This window comes from Diabrotica undecimpunctata, chromosome 9, assembly GCF_040954645.1.
Source record: "Diabrotica undecimpunctata isolate CICGRU chromosome 9, icDiaUnde3, whole genome shotgun sequence".
In the NCBI taxonomy this organism is placed as follows: domain Eukaryota; kingdom Metazoa; phylum Arthropoda; class Insecta; order Coleoptera; family Chrysomelidae; genus Diabrotica; species Diabrotica undecimpunctata.
In genome coordinates, this window is record NC_092811.1 from 5,643,405 (window position 1) to 5,671,353 (window position 27,949).

Genomic DNA, 27,949 nt, shown 5'->3' on the forward strand with positions numbered 1-27,949 from the left:
TTTAAAAAATATATTTTGGTATTTTCTTTTCGAAATCAACTACAATAAAAAAAAATAATATTCTTCACGTGCGAAACAACAAATAAAACAAGTCAAACGTCACTAATGTTCAAACAGATATCAATATGATCATTCATCTCAGATTCTGAAAAAAGTTTCATACAAGATGGACAATTAAACAGACCTTTTGCTTCAATTTGTTCTTCGACAGGTTCGTTTTCGTCGTCGAAAATTTGACTCAAGCCCAAGCAATTTTCGAGATGATCATCAAGTTCCGATTTAACGATCTTTCTGTTACAAGCCAAACATTGAACTGTAGCTTTTGATCCACTAGAGCTACTAGAAGCTTCCAAGTCTGTATAACCATTGGTTTTACTACTAGAAGCCTCTACGTTGGTTAACGTCGAGCTGTTGCAAGGTTTATTAATTTCTCCTTCTATTCGATCAAACATACTATGAAGGCAGTTAACAACGTGTACATCAAAATTGTCGCTGGCTACTACCTTCTTACAAATATCACATATTTTCGTTTCTACACTATTATCACTATTCATTTTATCCTCTTGACTAGTATCCAAAGTATTTTCGTCCACAGAATTGTTCGTAACACCAAGAAACACGACATCGTCGTTGCAATCTTGAAGGTGCTCTTCTAACTTCCCTTCGAGAACAACAATTCCACATTTGGAGCATTTTGTTGACTCCAGTTCAGAAGTACCGAGGCATTCATCTAAATGGCTGTTTATTTTATATTCGGGTACTAGTTTGGAACAGACAGGACACTCTGCTGCTGATTCTGATAGTTTTGGTATCTTACTGGCACCAACTACTGCAGATCCGGAAGGTTTTGGTCTCTTCAATGGTGTAGTTGTGTTCGGTTTCGGAATTGGACTGCTTGTATTTGAAAATTTGTTTATCCAATGATTGCGTACCACATCATAGTTACTATTACTCGAAGACTTAACAGGAGTGGACTTTGCTTCACCATCTTTAGACGCACTATTAGCAGACTCCGAGTTTGTTCTTCTTAAAACTCCTTTGGAAGTATTGGAAACACTCCCAGGAGGATTTTTGGTACCTAAGGTTTTACCTGTTGTAGACACTATCTTTTTTACTTTGTTATCTTTGGTGTTACTTCCATTTTTATCACAGTTACAATCATCCCCATTCAGATTGCCAAAACCAAAAATATTTGCTGAGTTAGAGATGACTTTGTTAATTTTCGCTTTTGTCTCATTTTTACTTTCGACAGTTTTAATGTTGCTGTTAGTATCACTTTTGGATTTAGGTAAGTTGTTAGTAGGAAAGAATTTCCTTATATCGGGAGACTTGGTTGGATTTTTCGCTGACTTCGATTTAGTTTGCTTCGTAGGTTTTTCTGGTTCTTTCACCTGTAAAAGAAAAAAGAACTTTAAGATGCTACTAGAAAAGAAAATTAATTAATAACGCTTTTAGTGAAACCGAACAATGGAGAAAAAGAGAAGTTTGATTATACACTCAGGTGCAAAAAAATCGATCCATGGGTATTATTTGCTGAAAAAAGAAAACGTTTGAAGATATTAGTTTTAAATCAGGTATAGATGTAAAAGTATATGTTAGATTAAAATAATTTTTACAGATTATCAAAAAAAATTATTTATTTATAGAGACATACGCCAAAACTCAAAAATACAAGAATATTCAAAACTTTCTGAAATTAAGAAAAACATTGATAATAAATCAATATCTAGTGTTTCCCCCTCGGGCCCTTATAACAGCCTGTACACGTCTAGGCATTGAGGTAATTAACCTCTGGATATCAAATTGATCCAATTGGTCCCATATTTCTTGAAGAGCCGCTGTAAGTTCAGCCAAGTTGATTGGACGGGGTACTCGTGATGGAAGATGTGTTCCCATCATATCCCATAGATCTTCTATGGGATTGAGATCGGGACTGCAAGCTGACCAGTTCATACGGACAATTCCCACCTCCTCTAAATATTGGTTGACGATTCTAGCACGGTGAGGACGCGCGTTGTCGTCCATAAAAATAAAATTAGGTCCAACGAAAGGAGCAAAAGGTACCACATGCTGATCTAAAATACTTGTTATGTATCTTGCAGCAGTCATAGAACCTCTATCTACAATAACTAAATCAGTACGGGCTTCTGAACTGATACCAGCCCAAACCATAACGGAGCCCCCCCGATAACTTATTCTTTCCGCAATATTACATTGAAAATATCGCTCCCCGTGTCTTCTCCAAACCCTTTCTCGGCCGTTTGGTGACCTTAGACAAAATCTGGACTCATCTGAGAACAATTCATTGCTCCAATCTGCATCACTCCAGTTTTCATGTTCTCTTGCAAAAGCAAGGCGAGCTCTACGATGTTCTATAGATAGTATTGGAGATAGGGCTGACCTTCTGGATAATAAATTACCTTCTACAAGTCGTCGACGAACTGCCCATCTGCTTACATCCACATTTCTCACTTCGCTCAGACGATTTGCCAGTTCAAGTGAAGTTAGATGCCGATTTCTCAAACATGATGAGAACAGAAATCGATCATCTCTTTCGGATGTTACCCTTCTACGATCTGATTCTGGTTTTCTTGTTAAATTACCGGTGTCGCTATAACGCCGAACTGCTCTTTGAACCGAAGATCGACTAACACCCAACATTTCAGCTGCATAATATTGGCTACGACCATCTTGAATTAAAGTCACCGCCCTTGCAGCATCTGTCCGAGCTAGAGACATTTAGGAAGGATAAATAAATAAAAATATAACACGTTTTGAAAATAAAATCACTGCACTAATATGGTTGTTGAATTAAAAACAACATTCAATAAATATCTACTTGCTTCAGACCCTTTTTGACAAAAACCTGAAATACCAATTTGTTTTAAGAAGTAAAAAAAGCAATATTAAAAATATTATTTTATTTCTCGTATACGATGGTACACCTAAATTTACATACGTAATTTAATGTCTCTAAAATTATACAACTTCAAATAAATAAGAAATAAGGAATGGATCGATTTTTTTGCACCTGAGTGTAGTTTAAAGTGAATTGGTGATATAATTTCGGCACTCGGTGAAGCTTTTAATAAATCTCCAGAGATTTAACTATATACAATATTCTTTTTATTCTAACGTAATACTTAGATTGGAATTAAAAATCTTAAATAAAATTCTCATAAATAAAAGGATTCGAAATTTTTGGAATTTCTTACTGTGTGTCGCCTTTGCCGACCATTCCTCCAGTTTTTTGACGTATATGCTTCACTTTTTGGTGCTTTTAAGTTATTTCGATATTTATGACTAGTTTTCAACACTTCCCAAAGCTTTTAGACATTTTTTGGCACTTCTTTGTTGCTATTTCCTCCTTTTCATCAACTTCGTAAGGTTTGCACCAGTTTTCGGTGCTGTTAGTGATTTCTTTTTGCTGTTTTTGACGTCGCTGAAGGTTTTTCTCCGCTTTTTCGATTATTTCCTAAGCACTTCGGTATTTTTTATGCTTTTTTGTAACTTTGTCTATTTTATTTTGCTTTATAACGTCTTGGATGCTTTTTCTTCGATTTGTCGACTTTATCCATATTCTCGATAATTTTTCAACACCCTCAATGCGTTTTAGATGTTTTCCGATAATTTTCTTCGATGTTAACATTTTTTTCTTCGCTTTTTCATTGATTTTGACGCTTTTTCTTGACATTTGATACATTTTCCAGCACTCCCTTCACTTTTCAGTGTTTTTAATCTTTCTCGTTAAGTTTGACTCATTTTCAATGCTTTCCAACTATTTTCAACATTTTTGATACTTTTTGTTTGATTCTTTGATGCATTCCTTTCTTACGTTGGTGTTTTTGTTAATTTTTCGTCTCTTCAATTCGTTTCGATGTGTTTTAGGTTTCCTAAACAACCTTGGCACTTTTCCTTTGCTTTTACTACATTTTTGTCGCTTTTTTTTTCGATTTATCGAAGTTTTCCTCCACTCTTGATACTTTGTCATAACTTCTAATGCAATTTCGATAGTTTCCTTCCTTTATTCAACGGCTTTGACACTTCTTCTTGACTTCTGACGCAGTTCCAAAGCTAGTTTTTTTTTTTTTGATGATTTTGACGGTTTTTTTTTTGAGAAGTTTTCAACGCTTTTAATATTGACATTTTTGACACTTTCCCTAGCTTCTTTTGTGTTATTCCTCGCTTTGCTTCGTCATTTTGTTAATGCCGTAAAGCTTTTCATAATTTTTCGATGTTTGTGTTGATTTTTCTTCACTTTTTCGACAACACTAAAGCTTTTTCTCCGCCTCTGAAACTTTTTCGTCGCTTTCCAATGTGTTTTGATGTTTTTGATGCTTTGTTGTCACTTCTAGCCTCTTTTTCTTTTCTTTTTTGACGCTTTTCAACGTATTTAAATATTTTTTATGTTTTTCTTGGTGATATTGACTTATTCCTTGAGTTTTTTTGACGCTGTGAATGCAGTTTTTGTTTTTGATGATTTTTCCATACTTTCCACACGCCTTACCTCTGCCACAATATATATAACGAGATTTCCTACGTAATTTTACTTCAAGAATAAAATAAAAATATACACGCCCCAATATACGAACTCTTGTATCCAATACATTCTTGGTGAATCATAAAGTTGAACATTTCTTACCAATTGTAAAATAAAAAGGAAGTACTTAAAAGTAAATTAGTATGAAAGTGGTTACGCCTTTTTTCAATAACCAATTAAAATACAAGTAACGATGAAATGACACATTTAACTCCGACTCTAAACGATTTTTTGTTCATATAAAATTACCAATAATGTCAAATAAAATTTGAAAGAATATAAAAACAATAAAAATCTTGATAAACATAAAATCATAGTTGGACAGATTTTACAAACGCAAAAAGCATTGGGAAAAGTATAAAAATGTATTAGGATTATAAACATCCAACGCTTTTTACGGTTATACAAATTACCAGCGATTTTTCTTCACTTTGTTTGACGCTTTTTGAATCTCTTAGCTTGTTCGGTAGACGTGGTTTTGTAGAAGTGGAATTGATTCGAGAATATTGGCAATCTCATCGTTTTTGATGCGCTTCTAGGATGCTTTTAATGGTGCTTGACTCTCTTGATCCTTTTTCTTAGATTTTTTGATGTTCTTGATGGTTTTTCGGCACTTTGGGGCTTTTTTGCTCTTGTCGAGGTTTTTGGCGCTTTTTCTTCGTTCGCTCGTCGTTTTTGAATACCTCTTAGATGCTTACTATGGTTTCCCGACAATTTCGACGCTTTTTCTTCATCTTTTTAGGGCTACAAACACTTTTCCTTCGCTCTTTTAACGTTTTTTAACACTTTTAGTCACTTTAGATCTTTTTTTGAAACTTCTCACCACTTTTCGCCACTTTAACGCTTTTATGTTGCTTATTTGACGGCTTTGCTACGATTGTTTTGACTTTTTAATCGTCGAAACAATTCCTAACGCTTTTCGTTGTTGTTCACGCTATAACTTCGATTTTTTGACGTCGTCTTCAGCCTAACAACATTTTTCTGGTACTTTTTACACTATTTGACACATCTTCGGTGGTTCTGACAATTTTTTTATTTCTTTTTTACGCTATTGAACATTTTCCTTGGAAATTTTCGATCTGTTGATCATTTAAGCTGCCGATCATGATTTTTCTGGAGATTTTTTAAGTATTTGCTTTTTCTTCATATTTTCGATAGTTCTTTCCTTCTTTATTTCCGCTTGTGATGCTTTTATTAATAACACTGCTTTTATTATCTCATTTTTTTAACGTTTTTACGATTTTCATTCACATTTTAGATGTGTTTTCTTTAACTTTTTATGTTTTTGGTCAATTTTTAAACTCCTTTTTATACTATTGGCCTATTTCTTCTGGTCTTTCCACTTTTCTCAAGAGCTAATGATTTTCGAAGCGATTTCTTGACGTTTTCGAACGCTGTGAGACATTATTAATGATCTTTTCTTCGCTTTTTATTGCTATTAAATGTTTCCTTCGCTTCTGGCGTTTTTTGAGCCCTTCGACGCATTTTCTTCACTTTTCAGCATTTTGATGGCGTTTTTAACCTATTTTCTTAGCCTAAGGCCTTTTCGACGATTCTTACATTTTTCTTCAATTTCTAGATGGTTTCTTTCTTTCTGTTTTGATCTTTCTCGTAACTTTAGTCGAGATTTCGACGATTCCCTACGCTTTTGGATACTTTTGAAGTTTTTCTTTCGCCTTTGGCTCTTGTCCTTTATTATTTGTCTCTGTTTAAAACGTTGAAAAGCTTTATGTTAACGCTTTCTAGTTTTTTGACGCTATTTGACGAGTTTTATCATGTTTTGACAGTTTTTCGATACTTCACAATAATTGTCGAGATCTATTAAGCATTTTTCTTCGCTTTTTTTATACTGTACACCCATTTTTGATGTTTTTATTCTTTTCTTGAATCCTTTGACACCTTTGCTTCGACTTTTTGACATTTCCAAAATATTTCTTTGGTTTTTTAACACTTCTTGAGTTTTTACATGTTTTCCTTAGATTTCCTTCACTTTTTCGACATTTTAATGGCGTTTTTAAAACTTATTTCTTTAGCCTCAGGCTTTTTCGACGATCTCTAACTTTTTCTTTGATTTCTAGATGTTTTATTTCTTTGTTTTGATATTTTTCGTAACTTTGGTCGCGATTTCACCGATTCCCTACGCTTTTGGATACTTTTGGTTCTTTTCGTTTGTCTTTAGAGGTTATCCTTTACTTTTCATCAGTAGGGAATAAATAGCGGATCTCGGGCGGAGGAGGAGCACCTGCCCCTAATTTGCATACAGCTGCCCCCAATTTGCATATACCTGCCCCTAATTTGCATACACCTGCAACTATGCATACAGCTGTTCCTAATTTGCACCTGCCCCTAATTTGCATACACCTGTCCCTAATTTGCATACAGCTGCCCTTAATTTGCATACAGCTGTCCCTAATTTGCACCTGCCCCTAATTTGCACCTGCCCTTAATTTGCATACCCCTGTTCCTAATTTGCACCTGCGCTTAATTTGCATACACATGTCCCTAATTTACATACACCTGTACCTAATTTGCATACAGCTGCCCTTAATTTGCATACAGCTGTCCTAATTTGCATACAGCTGCCCTTAATTTGGTAATGGTATGGGTTTAGAGTTACTCTACAGATATCTAGGACTATTTAATGATCAACTTTAACAAAAATGTCCGTATCCAGTACGTTGAAGAAAATTGTCCATGTAGAACCAGGTACTGGGAATTTGTTGCTTTGGATCGAGTACGCTTCAGACGTAGGATAGATGAAACCGCTAAAATGATTAATCCTGTACTAGATATAAGACAGAAATAAAATACAATCATAAAAAGTTTTTTATTTGTTTCACTAATATTATGACAAATTTTGATAAAGAACTTTGTAATATATAGAACAAAAATAAAAGACGTTTGTAAAAAATATATTTTAATTTATTACACTGTTTCAATGTATTACATTATTTTTATTAATCCAACAATCATGAGAACTATTCATTCCCATTCCCTTTTCCATGAATAGGAACACTGAACTTTGATACCTTCATTTTGAGCTGTTTTGGTTTTTTCACAGAAAACTGATAACTTTTTTAACTTGAATTGTTTGGGTTTGTCACTAAAAAATAATAATCATATAATGGAGCAAGTATTGGTTTTATAGGATCCTAATCCCTCTCACAGTCCTATACCCCTCTCTGAATTGCTTAACTATGGTATAACCAATGAGAAATAAATGTTACGAGCCAAACCCACTCCCTACCTCTTACTAAAGGTAACATAATCATTTTCTTTGTGTCTCAATGCCTGCTACCCACATTAATTAATTGAAGAACCTCACCTGTGTAGTGCTACGAGCAGTTTATTAAGTTAATTTCAGGCCTCTTTCAATCAGCTACATATGTATCCATATAAAACTACAAAATACTAATTGAAAATAAAAGGCCACTGTCTTTCAATTATTTGAAAGACTTTTTTTCTAATTGACCCCTGGTAGGGCAAATTAGGGCAGGTGTATGTAAATTAGGGAGCACATTCAAATTAGGGATAGTTGTATGCACATTAGGGCAGTTGTATGCAAATTAGGGACAGGTGTATGCAAATTAGGGACAGGTGTATGCAAATTAGGGCAGGTGCAAATTAGGGACAGGTGTGTGCAAATTAGGGGCAGCCGTATGCAAATTAGGAGCAGGTGCAAATTAGAGACAGGTGTATGCAAATTAGGGGCAGGTGTATGCAAATTAAGGGCAGGTGCAAATTAGGGACAGGTGTATGCAATTAAGGGCAGCTGTATGCAAATTATGGGCAGGTGTATGCAAATTGGGGGCAGCTGTATGCAAATTAGGGGCAGGTGCTCCTCCTCCGCCCGAGATTCGCTATTTACTCCCTACTTTCATCTCTCTTTGAAACGTTAAAAAGCTTAAAAATGCTCTCTGTTCAAGGCTTCCTCGTTTTCTGACGCTGCTGATGCACTTCTTTCACTTTTCGGCGAGTTTTATCATGTTTTGAGAATTTTTAGGTACTTCACAATACTTTTCGAGATCTATGAAGCATTTTTCTTCGCTTTTTTGATACTTTACACCCATTTTTATTCTTTTCTTGAATCCTTTGAAACCCTTGCTTCGATTTTTTGACATTTCTAAAATATTTCTTTGGTTTTTTGGGCTATTAACATTTCTCCTTCAGTTTTTAGATGTTTTCTTAAGCTTTTCCACTGTTTTGATATGTTCCGTCAGCTTTGGACGCTTCCCAATATTTTCCGATACTTCCGAGATTTTCCTTTAATTTTTCATACTGTTGGCGCTTTTCCTTCACTGTTGTGTCATTTTTGAAACGTATATTTGAATCAATTAATGTAGAAACCGATTTTAATCAAAATATTTGTAGAAAAAAAAGGGGATGAATGATGCCGAAATAAGGGGAAAGTTAAAAAAAGAAAGTTTTATACAAAAACCAAATAATTTACCTTGATAAACTGGCCTCCGCAATTTCGCGAATGCTCAGCCCACCAAAAATCGTTCGGACCAGGAGCTCTGTTGGTAGCTCGACGTACTAATCCGAAAAATGGTTTCCTTGTTTGGCAGGGGCCGTTGCATCTCCACCAGTGAGTTTTGTATAAGTTCACTTCTTCGTGGAAGTTGTGGTACACCGTAATTTTCGTTCCTGTCGATAAATAAATCTTTTATTAAATTTAAAATATATTTACAGATTGTGCAGTTTTTACTGACCAATATTCTAAATTTCATAATGAAAAGTATCTCAAAAATTTTTATTTAAAAAAATTCTTTTATAAAAGGTATATTAATTAAAAACCCTACCGAGTATATTAATATACCTTTTATAAAGGAATTTTTTTGATAGGGGAAAGTCGCAGAAATTTACCGGCGCCAATATTGTACCACCGCTGTATTTCTCCTTTATGAGGAAGCCAGAGCGCTCTTATGATGTTGAGTGCTGAAGATTTACAAGGTTCACATTTGTCGATTTTGTTTTATCGAATTTTTTGTATTTCATGGTGTTTCAGTATAGTTTTCTAGTTCCATACATAAGGTACAAGGTATCTGTTAAGCTATGTGCAAGTGCAAACCACTTTGATTCATAAGTACAAGAAGAGCATGTATTTAGGTGTATAAAACCGTTGATTGAATAATCCAAATAGATCCGCAGCCGTACACAAATTAAACGTAGCAACTTTTCTGTTCTCAAAAACACTTTCGCCATCTATTTTCGGGAGAGAAAATTACACTACGGTTAAACATAAAAGATTTCTTCTCTTCATAATATTTCCCCTTAATGCTCAACGTAAATATTGGTCTCCCACTTTAATTCCTTAACATAATCATACTTGCAAACTGTGCATTTTGAATTTGTTTCGTAATTTGTTTGTGTTCTAGTCGATTTATTTGTTTGGTGAAAAATGAATTCCTCTAAAATTACGACACGTTGTGTGTATAAAAACGTTGTGTGTAATCTATCGAGAAAAGACGGTGTAGTGTTATTTAAATTTCCCGTTAAAAATCAAGATTTATTATGTATGGTTAATATTTTTGTATTAATTTTCTTTTTCATCGTCTTCTTCTTCTTCTTCTTCTTCCTTTGACTGCTCAATATCGGATTCATCATCATCATCATCAAGTGCAGAATTCAACAATAATCATTTTTATATTTAATTAAATACTGAAAAAATCATATTTATTATTTTTTTAAATTATATATTTATTTATTAATCCAATAATCGATTTATTAAAGTTACAAATATAATATATATTCTTTTATTATCTATGGTTAATATTTTTGTATTAATTTTCTTCTTCATAGTCTTCTTCTTCTTCCCCTGACTGCTCAATATCGGATTCATCATCATCATTCTCGTTTATTAAAGTATCAGAATAAAAATATTCAAGAATATCAGGTGCATATTCACTTTCTTCATTGAAATCATCTGAAGTTGATGAAGCGTTTAGACATGATTGTCCATTACCCTGCCCACAAATTAAAGTACATTGCAATCCTGATTTCCTGCATCCGCAATTAGAACTTTTCTTGCAATTGCAAAATATTGTATTCAGCAGTTCTTCTGGTGCTGGCGGTAATAATGTTGTTATTGGTTCCAGAAATTCATTTTGCATTACCCAGCCGAATTCTTGGGGTTCTAAATCATTTCCCAACCAAATTTGGGTCTGATAATAGACACGAATGATATGCTGACAAGCTGCTGCACTTGAAGGTGGAGGACTTGATAACTGCACTGGTTTGTTGAGTCTTGTTGATTTGATGAACTGGGTGTATCGAAAAGAGTCTATATCGTCTTCTGATGTTGGAGCCTTATACGCTGCTAAGAAAATACGTACTCCATTTTAAAATAATTCTTGTACAGAGCAGTTTTTTTGTTGAAATAGTTGAGGTGACTGATGTAAATGGTGATTTTTTTCGAACATTTTTTATCGATATTTTACCTTTCCTATAAATCTCAGAAGTCGTATCACATCCACTAAACGCGTGTAAAAATAAGATGTGTTTCTTAGAATGAGGGTATTTATCAAAACTTTTCGATGAATATAATTTTGTCTCCGCATTACCCTTACCAATTTTTTTAAAAAAAATTTCTTGTTGATGTGATTGAGCTCGTCCTATCAAGATAACTAGCAAATCAATATCTTCTCCTACAATGACGGAAGTTTTTCCTACATGTTCAGACTCTGCAACAGCTGTTTCTACAATGAGAATATCAGCATCATCTCTGGCTTGTTTTGTAGTGATATTAACAGCTTTTAATTTGTCGATAAGCATGTCTATACCGTTACCGTATAAACAGGTAAGCGGTCCCCCACTCTTTTCGCTCTATCTTAAGAAGGGTTGAAGGTACATAAAAGTATTTGAGATAAAAATTGAAGAGAATTTTCCATTCTACAATTTTTCTTACTACCTTAAATGTCATAAAGTGTAAGGGAAACGAGATATTTGCAGAAAACTCATTTTCGTGACCTTTGACCTTTAATATCTTAAGTCGCGGACACGTGATTATATGAGACTTTTGAGGTAAGTTTTATACCATCAAAATAAAGACGTATGCAAATTTTCAGCTTATTATCTTTCATTCCGAGGTTTGCCCCCTTTTATGCCTTATTTTACTGGATTAGTATAGGATCCGATATAATATAGAACTGCACCGTTATTTTTAATGACTAAAAATTATTTGATATGTAATTCAGTATGTTAACAAAATTATGAGAAACGAGCTGTGCCTGAGATAATTTTGTTTTGAATATAATTAATTAAAAATTATTAAAAATAACTTTTTTTTATAAGTATAATAAAAATCAGGCTTGGGCAGGTATTATGTTAGGTTTTTTATCATTCGAAACAAAAAAGGTCTTTTGTAATTGTTCTCTGAAGTTGATTGTTTTCGAGTTTTAAATAATTTAAAACTAAAAAGAAAAAAACGAAAGATTTCGATTTTCAAGGCTCAAAAACACAAGCAAAAATATTAATTTTGTAATCATCAAACTTTCGAAATTTTTTCTATTAAGTCAAGATAAGAATGTTTGCCATGTTTTGCATTTTTGCAAATATTTTTTAATTGGTAATGAGGAAGGTTCCTTCTGGAAAGACAGGCGATCGGGCTGGGCTACATTAACAAGTAAAAAACAATGATTTCAAATGAAAGTCCAAAATACTTATCAAGACCTGATAAAATAATGTTGAGCTTGAATTTAGGTACTTTAAAATTTCAAAAATGAAGTGAAACTTATGATTCTAAGCCTTGAAGATCATCATCCCTCATTATTTTTTCAGTTTTAAATTGTTTATAACTTAAAAACGATCAGCTTAAGAGAAAAATTAAAAAAGCCTTTTTTTGTTTTGAATGAATCTAAAATATTATGTGTCCGCAAAATTTTCTTTATAAAAAAAGTTATTATTTAATTATTAATTAATTATAGTCACAACAAAATTAGATCGGGCACCCCTTGTTTTTATAATTGTTAACATTCTAAATTACATATCAAATAATTTTCATTGCAGTTCGATCTTTATCGTATCTGTATACAAAATATAATATTGACAAAATAAATTCAAACTGTTCGCGAATTGCTAAATGCTTCACAGACATATTTCTTAGAAATCATAATTCAGATAACGCTGGTATGGTGTTTAGTTCTCTGACTCATTACACTTCGTAAGTACTGCCGTAAATTGGTTGTGGTAGGGAACGATAGGGGAGGTAACGTCACCTCTTTCTACGATCATTCTCGTATGAGCGCAAATTCGTAACTAGTTGTTTCCCGAAATATCCACTAGAGTCGCTGATTCTTGATGAAATTTTAATTTTTTGGGTTGCACGTTTCTCTCCATATGCGTTGCTGATCTATTTGGGTTATTCAATCAACGATAAAACTGAGTTGTTTGTTGTTTCCCTTTGCCGGACCACTTTTAGGTTAGAAATAAAGTGCAATTTTCCCACTATAGAAGAGTGCAAGTTCGGAAGAGCGACACCTGGTGTCGTAAATCAGCAAAATTTACTGCGCTTTCATGTAAGATCGAGGTTACCGGATAAATAATGTCAAGGACGTAGCCACAAAAAAGAATAAGAAAAAAAGTAAGATTGAGGTTATGTCGGTATGTTATTAAACGGTAAACGTTGTATCACAGTATAGACAACAACGTTGTTATTTATACTGTGGTTGTATGTAGTGTAAATACAAATAAATATATTATTAAATTACAGCATTACTGTTAATATGGATGCAATAATAAAAACTGGATTTGAGAAAGTAAATCACCAAATAACTTTTCAACCAAGCACTGAGTCAAAGGGAAAAGCTTTAGTAGTGGCAAATCATGTTAAGAATGTGGAAGAATTTAGAAAAAATGGACAAAGCTATGTAATACAAGCAAGTGTAATTAGACAAACTTCAGTCACCTCTGAGCCATATGATTTTTGGGTTAAAGTGAACTCTGAGTGAGTGTTATGAAACTAAAATTTACACTTAAAAGTGAACTTTTATTTATTATTTATTTCAAACTGACTTTAAAATCGGGCGGAAGAATAATGCATAATTTAGGTTATGTTACTTATGCTTTTTTATGATATAAATCCACTTTTCTCTTTGTAGTAATTTGTGCTTTGAAGTTGGAAACGAATTAAACTTAAATTGACAATTTTTTGTTGTATTTTTACAATTTATAACACATCATTTACTAAATCCCATTTTCTTCAGTGACACAAGGTGTAAATAAACAAACGAATATGAAATTTGACAATTGACAATATGAATTTATGAAATCTATGAAATGTGCAGTAAAAAATGCAAGATTTCTCCGCTACTCGCGCACGATCGTTTCTCGTATCATATCCAAGTACTTACACATCACGTCGCCAATACTCTTCTATTGGGATGACTTCTTGCAGCAAAAGGCGCAGTAGGTAAAACAGGGTGAATTTTTGTATAAGAGTTGTTAATTCTGTTACAGAAAGCATTCCATTCAATTTCCCAGTTTTCTTTAAAAAATTGAGCCAACTAATTTCTAATCCTTTTAAAGTCATTTCTTTAGCAAAATAATCTGCTTTGATGTTACCGGAGATACCAGCATGTCCCTTTACCCAAATAAAAGCAACTGAATTATTTCTTTTAAGTAGCTTTAGTTGATTTTCTAAAATTTTGACGATAATACTGTTTTTGTATAAATGCTTAAGCGAATTATCTAAAGCAGACAACGCAGATTTTGAATCCGACAGAATTACTATTTGTTGATCATAAATTTTCTTCTCAATAGTCCATTCCAGAGCTTGATATATTGCAAACATTTCTGCGGGATAAATGGAACATTGCTGGTTTAATTTAAACATAATGTGTTCTTGATTGTTTTGGATATATACCGCACAACCAACTCCCAAAATGGATTTTGACCCATCTGTGAAAATCCTATATGGCTTATCAAATTTGGCAAGTTATTTTTGAAGTTGAATGGCGTTGTTATTATCAAAAATAGGAAAATAAGAATATTGAAATTAGATTGGAAGAAATTAGTTTCAGATGGGATTTCTAAATAGGAAGAAACATTAGGAAATGCTATAGCTAAAGATAAAAGAAAGAAAAGTAGAGGGTAGGAGGAGCGTAGGAAGAAGACGCGTTTCCTGGTTGAAGAACCTGAGAGAGTGGTTTGGTTGCAGCTCAAGGCAATTGTTCAGAGCAGCTGCCTCGAAGGTCAGAATAGCCGTGATGATGATGATTGCCAACCTTCGTCGCGGAGATGGCACTTAAAGAAGATAGCTAAAGATGGAGAATTTTTGTTATGCCACCATTTGTCAACTAAGTTAGACATATAAATGTCTAAGTGCTTTTCTTATGTCTACTTTACTAATTTCTAGCTGGAACTCGGAGTGAAAAGGAAAGGTTAAAATAAAAGTAACAATCTATTTTAAAATGGTTTATTATAAAGAAAAATATTTAATAAAAATATATATGACTAATATATAACTATATATATGACTAAACCTATTCAAACACATACATTACAGAGGACTCAGTTAAGAAATGAGACGGCAAATAGTTTCAATGATGTAATAAATGTTATCAACAAGGTATTTGTAAACAAAATTTATTGTTTGTCTATAAAATATTTTTCTAATTACTTTTAATTGTTTCAACTTTGCCAGATAATTTTCTTTTAACTTTCGTTGAGTTTTATTTATCAGCTATGAAATTAAAGATTTGTTCTTAAATTTTAATAAGATTTTAGTGTTTGGTCTAGTTGCCGTCAAAGAGTTGAATGTATTCGTTTTAATGACAAAATTCCAGAATATATAAATAATGAAAAACCCTCAGGAACAGATAACTACAAATCGAAATGTTGGAATATACAGGAAGAGGTAGAGTGAGGAAAGGTAACAAGCTAAAAAGCCTGAATATATTGATGATGATGATTTTAACAAACGCGTGGAGAGAAGAAGACTCTACACCTGGAAGACAAATGCAGAATCAGGGGACAAAATTATTAGGAATCAAATCGACTTCATTCTAATAAAAAATCGATTTAGAAACTGGATCAAATCAGTTAAAACTTATCCAGGTGCTGACATTGGGCCTGATCACAATCCCATAGCAGCTGCAACCCAATTAAAATTAAAAAACGTGATCAAAAAGAAGTCTCGCCAAAAAAATATTGATACAGCCCAATAACAAGACGAGAAAGTTAAGAAATTGGTTCAAATACAACTGAACGAAAATTTAATTTGGGAAAATATTGGTGAGAATGTCGATGAGGGCTTATAATAAAATCGTAACAACAGTAAAAGAAATCTGTGTGAGAAACTTACAAGGCAGGTCAAAGCTAAAAAAGCAGGCTTGGATGACAGATGACATATTAGAATTGATGGAACAACGGCGTTTGTTGCCTTTTGATAATTTTCGCTTATGAAATTTTGACAAAACCACTCGACTGACGTTTCGTGATTTAACTGTCAAAATTTAATTCGCGAAAATTGCCAGGCAACAAACTTTCATATCAGTCGAAAATATTGTCGTCGAAATGTTCTCTCTTATGATATTATAATACGAGAAAACCTTTTCTTATATTTTGCATCGTCGCAGATTCAACAAAAAAAATTTTTACGTTAAATACCGATTTAAAAGTGTCTTCTAAAGATCTCCAATCTGGAAAGAAGTGGATTGAATCAACTAACGCCGTTCAAAAGTGAAAATGAAGGCTTCATATCAAAAGCGCTTGGAAAATTGATGATATCTCAGATAATAATGAACAAGTTTAGATATTTTTTTAACCTGGAATAGAGCTTGAAATTAATAACAACTGTGTAGTCTTTTTTTTACCACATATTAACAGTAGAAAGTTTTCAAATTGTCACCAAGTAAAATAAATTTTATAAAAGTTTATAAATCATCGCTAAACATACTGTGATATAGACAGATCTGTATCACTATAATTATATATCACTGAAACCATTTCTGCTCAAACAAAAGGTTGAACCACCCACACAACGCTGTTTTGTTTTCTCCTTTTGAAGATATTATTGATCATTCTGTCGAATCTTTTCGCCCAATGCGGAGATCTGGGCTCCAGGCGATGGTACTGTTGGTCGTACCACCACGCATGTTGCTGGTAGTACTTGACTTCGTCATAAAAGTTGTGATATACGTTTATGTTAGTACCTACAACGTGGAAATTCGATATCTAGATTTTTTTGAAAAAGGATGAAGATGATACGAAGTTTGTACAAAAAGTAATGTAACTTGCTAATATTTTGAACCAAAAAAAAAGTTTTTTTAAGACAAGTTAACTATGTAAAGGTGCAATGTGTGGCTGCATATATATACAAGGATTTCCACAGTTTTCACTGTATTCCTTCACTCAACCGTTTCCTCCAATTTTTCCTGTTTAGCCAGTCCCCTTCCTGTAGGTTTCTTCTACTCATTGCTTCGTCCACTTCATCTCTGAAAGATCTTCGGGGTCTGCCTCTCTTTCTTCTTCCTATCGGGCTCCACTCTGTTATTCTATTTATCCACCGATTTTGGTCTGCTCTTCTGACATGTCCGTACCAGGTTAACCTCTTCGGTTCGATGTAGTCTATTATGTCGGAGTTCATTCCCATTCTCCTCTTAATCTCCATGTTATTTATTCTATCTCTTCTTGTTACTCTGCAGCTTCTCCTTAGGAATTCCATCTCTGTTGCTCTTATTTTGTTTTTGGTTTTCTTATTTATTGTCCAATTTTCACACCCATAAGTGAGGATACTTCTTGTCATGGTATTATATATTTTTTTTCTTTGTTTTCATGCTGATGTTCTTATCCCATAGTACCGGGTTCAATTTTCGTATGCAGTCTCTTGTTTGTCCTAGTCTATTTTTATATCTTCCTCCGTTGTTCCTTTGTTTGATATTATGAAGCCTAAATACTTATACTTGTCTGTTCCTTTGATTTGTTTACCTTCGTCTATTTCCAGCTGTTTTATTTCTGTATTCTCCGTTGTTAGGTATTCAGTTTTCTTTAGATTTATTTCCATCCCATTCTTTGTATATTCCTGCTCCAGTTTTCTCATCATAAAACTGAGGTCATCCTCGTCTTGTGCGATCACTATTTGGTCGTCGGCAAAACTTAGCGTATATAGATATTCGTTCCTTACTGGTATACCCATTCCTTCGCACTTTCTTTTCAATGGTTTCAGGGTTTCTTCCAGGAATATTTTGAACAGGGTGGGGGATGTGGAGCAACCCTGTAGTAGTCCCTTTGTCATCTTAAATGGACTGCACATTCTATTGCCCGTTTTGATAGCTACTTCGTTATTCTTGTAGAGTGCTTTTACCGCGTTTATTAATCTTCGTGGAACTTCGATGTCTTCCATTGCTTCCCATAGCTTGGTTCTAGGTATTGAGTCATATGCCTTCTTAAGATCAACAAAAGCCAGATGGACGGATCTATTTTTGGCCATTCTTTTTTCTATTAGTTGTTCGACCATGTAAATGTGATCTAAGCATGCTTTCCCCGCTGTGAAACCTGCCTCTGCCTATAGACGATATAATGCTGATTCCCCGATAGGTTTTCGCAGTTTTTTCTATTGTGTGGCTGCAAACACAATAATTGTTCGCTGCAATGTATTTGTAATACTCTCACGGCCCTAACTGAACGCAATTGAGTTGCCTCCTAGTAACAGAGTGAGTGTTGATCAATCCACTTGTTGATTTCATAAAATAAAGACGTTGGTTACTTATATAGACATACAGTACACAATTATTTTATATTATTATTTTTACAGCCAGACTGTAATGTAAGGGAATGTTTTTAGTATGTCTCGGCCATACAGCCAAAAACAACCACACATTTTTGTTATCGCACGTATTGTTTTACCTGGTTGCCGGACGATCGTTTCGCCTGCGAAAAGAATTGAGGAGTCAGGGGAAAAACAATCATAGTCCACCTTTGGTCGAAATTGAGATGACGAAATTTTCTAGTAATGAATACATATTACTTTCGGATGGTACGGAGTAAAAGGGAAAAACATTTACAGTCCTTTTATTACAAATGTTAAATGAAACGGTGTACTGGGGAAGAACCATCATAATACGCGCGCTGCGAGGGAATAACCGTCAGGGTCCTAAGGCTCCCCCTCTCTGTCTCAACAGGTCGGGTCGTGTGCAGCATTTCTGTGATTGTCTTTCTTAGTTTAGCGACTTCGTTGGTGTGTTCTAGTTTGCCAGTTGATTCTATTTGAACAATAGTAAAGTAGTGAGTACATACTGATGGAAAGTGGTGGTAGCGATTGTAGTGATGTAGATGTGGTGTCTGCTGCTAAAAAAAGAAGAAAAGCAGGGCGTGTTCGCGACGTTATGAAACTTCTGAGAGCCATCACTCATGAGGTACGGCCAGATTGCCACCGTTTTCGTTGTTTTGGGAACGTCAATGAAGTCGAAAGGCTTCATTTTGACTCAATTCAATGAACTTGTTAACTACAACGATCAGAATCGGTATTTAGGTGGTCTGATAAACGTTCTCCCAGTTATGCGTGAACTAATTCGAGTGTTTACAGGGACAACTAATCTTGCTTCTTATTCCTGTCGTGTTAGGAGTGGTCCTGATGGAGACTTTCATGATGTGTAAGTATGTTTCAAAACATTCTTATCCATTCATAGAATTTCTGCTTTCCGAGTGCAAAGAATTCGAGAATCACTGGCCTCAACTAGCACTGTACCATTAGACGCTAGAGGAAAACACGGAAATAGGCTCCACGAAATTTCTGAAGATACTATCGTCAAAGGGTCAGAATTGATTGGTTCCTTAAAAGGAAGAAAATCGCATTTCTCCCGGAAAAAAGTAAGAAAACTTATCTTTGTACAGTGTGTTTCTTTCAACACTATCATAGGCACATCTAAAATCAACAAACAGGTGATGAGTATTAATGCCATACTCATATGTTTTTCCAGAACTTGCCTTAGAAGGAATATTTGATCGGTCGTTGATCTTTCTTTACGAAACCCACACTGATATTTACCTATTATGTCTTCACAATATCCCGATAGTCGGTCGTAAAGAATATATGCCAATATTTTGTATGTTACGTTTAGGAGGGTTATTCCTCTGTAGTTGTCACATATTGTTTGATCTCCTTTCTTGTGGATAGGTACAATTATACCTACATTCCAGTCTTCCGGCAACTTTATTTACTTCCAGATCAGTTCTATCAGTCTACATATACATGTCAGGTTCTTTTACAATGCTTTAAAATTTCTGAAGGAATGCCATCTGCCCCAGGAGCTTTGTTTTCTTTCAATTTTTGTATAGCTTGGATGACTTCTACCTCTGTTGGGATGATATCTTTCTCTCTTTCGTCGTCAATCTCCTCGAGTTGGATTTTTGATTCGTGGAGCTCTGTCTCACCTCTTATATTTAGCCTTTCCTCGAAGTTTTCTGCCCACCTTTCTAGTATCTGGTCCTGATCACCAATGATCTCCCCTGTTCTATTTCTAATGATTGATAATCTAGGTTTGAATTTTTTCCTGTTCCGGTTAATCCTCTTGTAGAACTTTCGCGTTTCTGCTTGTGCCTTATAGTTCTCTAGTTCTTCTAGTTGGCTCTCTATATGCTCTTTCTTCTTTTTTTTTAAGTATTCGTTTTTCTTCTCGTCTCAGCTGCCTATACTCTTCCTCTGTTTGTCTCGTTCTTCGCCCTTGGAGTCTTCTATATGCCTGATTTTTTCTTTGCGTTGCTTGTGCGCATTCCTCATCGTACCAGTCTGACCTTCAATTTTTACGTTTTTGCTTTCCGATAACTTCAGTTGCCACTTCTTCCAATATGGCTCTACACTGCCTCCAATAGTTGTTAATATCTTCAACTATAACATCCGTGCAGCCTTCCAGCTTGCTTTCGAGACTTTCCTCGAATCTCTTAGCTATCTCAGGGTTCAATGCTTCTGCTTTAAACCTTTCCTCTTTACTTCCTTTTTCTTTTGATGATGATTTGTTATTTTGGAAAATTTCCTAGGAATAATGACTAATACTTGAGAGAATTATAGATTTTATTAATGAAATACATGCACGTCCTGGGTTGTGGAATGTGGAAATTGGAATATATAAAGATCGAAATCGTTGTCAACCAAGCAATAACACGTAACTTATTTTTTCAACTTTACAGGACAGCAATAACCAAACAACTTACTTTTATTGACGACGAAAGCAGCAAACCAGCCCTCAACCGTTTTGGTAAGGGAACTGATTTAGATACGTCATGTTGTAGTTAGAAATCTTGTACGTAGTGTTGCTTTATTGCGATTACAGCAAAATTTCTTGAGATTTTTTCAAATTTAAAGTTATTCAGATATTCTGCGTGAGATTTCGCATCAAATGTAACAGAAACCCCATTTATCAAAAAAATGAGTTGTGTGGTGTTGCTTCGTTGACGACGAAATGCAACAAAAACGGATAAACTGTTGTCTGGGCTGAAAAATTTGAGATTTCAATTCAATTTTAAATAAATTATTTTCAGGACTTATTTCTAGACTTATGTTATCGGAAAATTCACGCCTGTTGAAGTTTTTTCTTCAAAATTCAAACTTTTTTTGTTGTAAATCTATCAGCAATCGAAATATTAGCAAGTTAAGTTACTTTTTATACAGACTGTATAACAAAATTAAGGTGATATGATGATTAGCTGAAGCAATACAATAAGCACATCAAAATAATACTACGAAATAAGCGTTTCTCTAATTTTCTTAAAAAATTTGCCTCTTAAAGGATGTTTGATGAAAGAAACAACTAATCATCGTAAAATTGAGGGAGGGAGGTAAATGATCTTAGATTTTCTGACTACATCTTTTAATATCGTTGCTATAATACTGCACAGAGCACGAGGAGCTACAGAGGAGAAGAAGATAACTCAAATCATTTCATACTGATAATTACAGTAAAGCAAGAAATTCCAAAGTAACAAAAGATGATCCAAACTAGCAGTGGATACGAGGTTTGTCTTTTTAGTTTTGCAAATAGCCGATTAGAGGGCGCCACCAATAAAACTTTTCGACACAAACGTAACCTCAATCTTTTGTTGACATAAATTGAGAGTTTCACCTATTCGTTTCGAATATTGGCGATCATTCTGGCTATAATTATTTTATTAACTTATACTTTAAATAGATTAGTTGTTGTTGTGGAGAACCAATTCCTCAGGTTTTTTTAACCATGATATTCTTCTTCTCCCAGTTCCTCGCTTTCCTAATACTTTGCCTTGAATTATTATTTTCAGTAATCTGTATTTAGTGTCGTTTCTTATGTGTCCGAGATATTCTAACCTTCTCCTTTTAATCGTATACATCAATCCTCTTTCTTTCCCCATTCTTCTTTGTTCTTAATAAAATTGTCTTCTAATGTCGTCTATCAGTATTATGTCGGAGGTAACAGCATTATGCACCAAATTTACAACATAATAGTCAAAGTCTGGGAAGAAGAACAAATGCCAGAGGAATGGTGCACTGGAATCATATGTCCACTGCACAAAAAGGGAGATTTGTTGGAATGTAAAAATTATAGGGGTATAACTCTTCTGAATACAATGTACAAAATATTCTCCAACACCCTGTACAGCCGTTTAAGTACGTACGTGGAAGAAATCCTTGGTGAGTATCAAAGCGGTTTTAGGCCAGGTAGGTCAACAATTGACCAGATTTTTGTGCTACGTCAAATCTTAGAAAAAACCAATGAATTTAATATTGACACGTTCTATCTCTTTGTGGACTTTAAGTCAGCGTATGATAGCGTCCTAAGAGGTAAATTATACGAAGCCATGAATGAACTTAACATTCCCCATAAATTAATAAGGCTCGTAAAAACAACTATGAGTAAAGTGATCTGCAGAGTGCAAATACAAGGCGATATGTCACAAGCGTTTGAAACATATGCAGGGTTACGGCAGGGAGACGCGCTGGCGTGCCTTCTCTTTAATATAGCGTTAGAAAAGACTATAAGAGATGCCGAGTTACACAATAGGGGAACAATCTTTAATAAATCAACGCAGATTATGGCTTACGCTGACGATCTGGATTTGATCGCACGTACTACACGAGGACTTAGAGAGATGACTTCCACCTTCTTGACAGCCGCACAAAATATGGGCCTTAAAATAAACGAGGAAAAAACCAAAATGTTAGCATCTATTCCAAATAACAGAGATAGAGCTAGAAACGCCGAAGAAAACTTCAGTATAGACCAATATAATTTTGAGGTAGTAAATAAGTTTACATATTTGGGTTCTCTCATAACAAACGATAATGACACATCTGAAGAAGTAAAACGGAGGGTTCTGCTAGCAAACAAATGTTATTTTGGACTAAGCAAGCAGCTAAAAAACAGAAATTTAAGCCAGAAAACCAAACTAATAATATATAGAACACTCATCCTACCAGTGCTGACATATGGGTCAGAAACATGGACCATCTCCAAAACAGACGCAAATCTTCTGCTCGTCTTCGAAAAGAAGATACTAAGAAGAATAATGGGCGCATTCTGTGAGAATGGTATTTGGAGAAGGCGATATAATTTCGAATTGTACGAGAAGTATAAAAAAAATAGTAAATGGTAGAGATGTAATATCCTTCATAAAAATAGGTAGGCTTAGATGGGCTGGACATGTGTCAAGAGCAAATGAAAATTACCCACCCAGACGAACTCTATTATCGGTCCCAGTGGGAAATAGGAGTAGAGGCAGACCACGACTGAGATGGAGGGACGGTGTGGACGAGGACGCAAGGAAAATCGGCGCGGCAAATTGGCAACGGTTGGCGATGAACAGAAACGACTGGCGAAATAGACTGGGGAAGGTCAAGGCTCAACTAGAGCTGTAGCACCACTGATGATGATGATGAATGTCGTCTATCGTTTTATTAAGGGATTCTATCTTCTCTTCTGTGCTTTCCATTGTATTATCGATTTCTTTGAATTTTCCATTTATTGTTTTGCTGACTATTTCTTTTACTTCACTACATTTCAGTTTTCTCATGTCATGTTTTTTTACAGTTTTTCCGCGTGTTTCCTTTAACTTGGTTCTATACATGTCCACTAAAGGATTGTGGTCAGATTGAATATCAGCGCCTGGGTAGGTTTTAACACTGTTGAAACTATTAAAACTAGAAAAAAGTCGTGTAGATTCAGTGAATTTTTGAAATTAGCAAGACGGTCGAAAAATAGACCTGAGCCAAGAACAATGGTTTCTGTGTTTGGGAATGAAGCATCACAACAGTCAACTATTATATTATATCTTTTGTTGATTAAAAATTTTAGGTAAAACCCAAACATTTTCAAAACAATACTGAATATTTTATTTTAGAAGATCTATGTCACAGTTTTATGATGTTATATTGAATTTTATCCCACGTGCAATAAAATTTGTGCTATCAATTATTTTCAAATGTACTATAAGCGTATAATAAAGATTTGTTTCATTGCACCATACATAAATTGTTTAAAGTATCCAACCGACACCACAAATGTTAATAATGGAAGTATGCAACTTACCTGACTTTTGTTAGTTACTCACTGTTGATCAAATAAAGGTTGTACCCAGAAAAAAGCACTTTATAACACACAATAAACTTGATGTTTGCGATACAATAATAAAGAAACTAACGTTGCAACATACAATTCTACTCAGCCAGTGTAAACGTTCAGTACGGGTGTTGTGTAAAGATACTTTGTTTTACCGGTTTATAAATTGATCTCTATATAAACAGAATACGACTGATAATGGAGGTCGGAGATCAAGATCCGACAGAGGAAGAACATCGCTTTATAGGTCGTAACTCTAAGAACTGAGTATAAGAAACAAGCAAAAATGTCTTTAAAAATTGCTATATGGAGTATGAAAAGCTTTTTTATCAGGAAAATTGGACAACGCCATATAGGAAATTTAAGAAAGACATATTGGATGTCAGTGACACACAATGGACAGGAGTCTTTGACTTGCATGAACAAACAGCCTCCGAAAAAAAAACTCAAACTGCAATGCTTGGATGATAATTAATAGATACACGTCTGTTTCATAGACTTCAAATAAAGATTTTTAACAAGATATGCTACGATTCACTCAAAGACATTCTTGAAAGTAAAGGTAAATTCACATTGAAATCAGAGATCAAATAAAACAGAAGGTCAGATATCAAACACAATGAATATAGGACAGTGCGTGAGACAGGGATATATGTGCCAGAAAGTTACATCAAGCACAAATAAAAGAATGACTGTTAATGGAGAAGTAATAAATAACATTTGATATGCAGATAATAGATAGACAGATAGATAGATAGTACAACGGTCAATAATAATCCAAATGGTCAATAATAATCCAATTTATCAAATATATTTGGCTTTAGGCTGTAGCCCAATAATAATCAAATCAATTCTTCTTCTTCCTATGCCGTCCCCATTAACGGAGGTTGGCGACCACATTTTTAAAAGCTTCTCTGTCTTTTGCAATGTGGAATAATTCGTCTACAGTCATGTTTGACTACAATCAAGTCAATAGAGGCTGTCTATTCCGGGGCCCGGGCACTAGATTTTATTAAGGAAGTCTAACTATATATGAACAATCTATAACAGAAATGTCAACTTTGTGAAAGTTTGTCACAAACAAATGTTAAACCTTGAAGAGTGCTTCCTAACACATTAGAATGTTTAAACAAACATAATGATATCTACAGTACGCCATCAAAACAATAATAATTCAGAAATGCCCGGAAATCAAAATCATGTTTTTTGTGGCCATTAACAACATTGGAATTTTGTAAAGCAGAATTTGTTTATGTCCACAATATGATGATAACAGATCGTAGAATAAAAATTGTATTGCTAGTAGATACTCTAACCAAGTCAAAAGAATGAATAGTTAGTCATAAAAAAAGATATTTGTGTGACGGGTGTCATATTTGCCGACCTCCAACCATAAATATAACTTTGTTGAATCATTTGACGCTAAAAAACAAAGATAAATTTCAATTCTACAGATGTTTTGGCCGATATATCAAGTTTGATGAAATTTTCACATCCGAGAGCTGAAGAAACAGTTAAAAGGTGTAAAAAACTGTGGTGAAGAGCCCTACAAGATAACCAAGACCATCTGATTGCCCAGAAATTTGAAGAAGACCGTTTTTAGGATGAGCAATGTGAAAAAGAGAACTAGCATGTACTATGCAACTAAAGGTCAACACAAAAAGGTCAACAAAAATCAGTCCTACCTCAAATAGTTCAAACACATAGTGAAAAGAGCAGAAAAACAGAAAATGTAAAAAAACTTATCGTCTGGGGTAAAATGAATGGCAAACTACTGAGTTGAAGATGTATCAACTTACAGAAATAAATGGAAATTGTCTACACTAAGCTTCCCAAAAGCTCAAGACAGGAAAGAATGGACAACCATGATCCAAGCAGTTGAAACTGTGGAGCTCCTTTGGATTGTTTCCAATATTGGTTTATCTAGTAAAAACTTATTTTCTACAAACATACTGCATTGTCTTTCAATCCGTATGTTAAATGTTAACATGACTGTTAATAATATATTCTAGATCATATAATCCCATTTTTTAAATCTATTATCTAAAAACTTCAGTGCTAACTGTTGCTAATAGGTACCATTTAGTGACATTTATCAATTTGCTGGGTAAAACCTTAGCTTAAAATGCATATGTGCAAAATATGAGCCGTAATAGTGGAAAAGCAATAGCAAAATTATAATTGATTCTATTCTAGAGTGATCTAATGTTAGAAATAAGCACACAGTTTAGTTTGAGACATTGTTTAGTTAGAGAGTTGTAATATAGAAAGAGACCATTAATGGTATCTAAACTACAAATTACATATACATACAGATTGAGCCAACATTGATGTGATTGTCATATAATTAAATGGTCAAAATCTTGGAATTAGGAATTTGTTCTTTAAATATTGCAATTAACAATGTAAAATGGTGACTCATACTGTTTAAATATATTTATACTCTATTTGGAAATTCATGATAACAACAGTTATGGCACAAGAATACAACTGTCTTTATGAAGGGCCGTTAAAAGCAGAAAAAATATATGCCTTCAATAATTTTCAAACAGAGTATAGCTTGGATATATATCCTAGAAAAAGTCACTTACCAGCCTCACTGTTAATCCTATACATGTGTCTGTGAAACTCAGGTCCATGTCCATCTCTGTCCCTATTATTGTCAGTTACGAATAAATAGGCATGGATCATCTCATGTAAAAGGGTCTCTACTAAGTCTTTTCTAGGTCGGAGTTTTAGAAGAGGTTCACTAAGGGTTATGGTACACAAACCTCCTCTGCCTAAAGATTAAAAAATGATATTGATTTGATGGATATTTGATTAATTAAAAAAAAACAAAGATAATAACTGCAATAAAGGGAAGCAAAAACTCAAATAGAATAGATGTTTACACAAAAATGAGATATATGGAAACTAATAAAACATTATGAAAAATAAATTGGAGAAATAAACCTATAGTATGTCTAAAAAATGAAAATTTAAATAAAAAATTAGACTACAATAAATTAAGTTATGATAAATAAATGTATTGTCTCAAATATTGTGTTTTTATCTGTTTGAGCAAAGATATTTAGAGGAAGAAATATTAGGACCTTTCAAAAGTGATGAATATGAAACTTACCTTGATATGAACAAATTCCAGCACAAGTAGTCATTCTCTTGCTCCAACTCACAGTCACAGACCCCAATTGATTCCAAAAAAATCTTTCGTTGAATGCAATGAACAACGTATGAATATCTGGAGTAGGATCGATTATCTCCCAGGAAGGATCGGTCAGTGATTTACCTGTCTGTCTAGAATTCCTGCCATTTGGTGAATCGTAAACTAAATTTTGTTGAGGTCTTTCTACTTCCATTTCAGTTTGAAATTGTTCGTGCAGCGATTGAGCAATTAAAGAGTCGGATAAACTTGATCTGCGAATTTGTTCTCTGTTGTTGGGAACATTTTCTTTCTCAAACTGCTTTTGTAGCTCTTTGGCTAACTGCGAATCCCGTTTTTCTTGTTCGAATTTGTTTTGCAAAAGTAATGCCGTTTGATAATCCAGCTCAGCCATATCAGGAATTTGTTATGGACTACTGTAAAGTTGAATACTTTGATATCTATAAAAGGCACCTTATAACATATGTAACGGTAATTATAACATTTAATATCACTAATAGATTATAACAATCGCATGAGGTTGAATCATTATGATGATTCACTTTTTACCTTACCTTAACATAAAAACAAAGAGTGTAATGTGTAATTAAAACAGCCAAGATTAATAAACATTTGTGCACAGTAAACAGCTCTATAGTAAGAGTAAGAAGGTAAGTCCAATAGAAAGATTTACAAGAGAGTTTCTAGCGCCAAATGCGGACGGGCCGAAACTAATTTCATGTG

The 27,949-nt window shown here is 34.1% G+C and overlaps 1 protein-coding gene across 2 annotated transcripts; it reads right to left on the minus strand.

The window, feature by feature from the left end:
- mh (DNA-dependent metalloprotease SPRTN) lies at positions 1-27,862 on the minus strand. 2 transcript variants are annotated; one of them, XM_072542624.1, is made up of 5 exons: positions 27,781-27,862; positions 27,188-27,642; positions 26,658-26,846; positions 8,991-9,187; positions 1-1,391 (listed from the first exon to the last, which is right to left on the minus strand). In XM_072542624.1, exons 2-5 carry the CDS (start codon positions 27,618-27,620, stop codon positions 93-95), a joined length of 2,118 nt encoding a protein of 705 aa, XP_072398725.1. In that variant the 5' UTR covers positions 27,621-27,642; positions 27,781-27,862; the 3' UTR covers positions 1-92. The 2 variants fall into 2 exon arrangements, with proteins under 2 accessions (XP_072398725.1, XP_072398724.1); XM_072542623.1 differs by having other exon boundaries at positions 27,188-27,848.
- Positions 27,863-27,949: the final 87 nt, after the last annotated feature.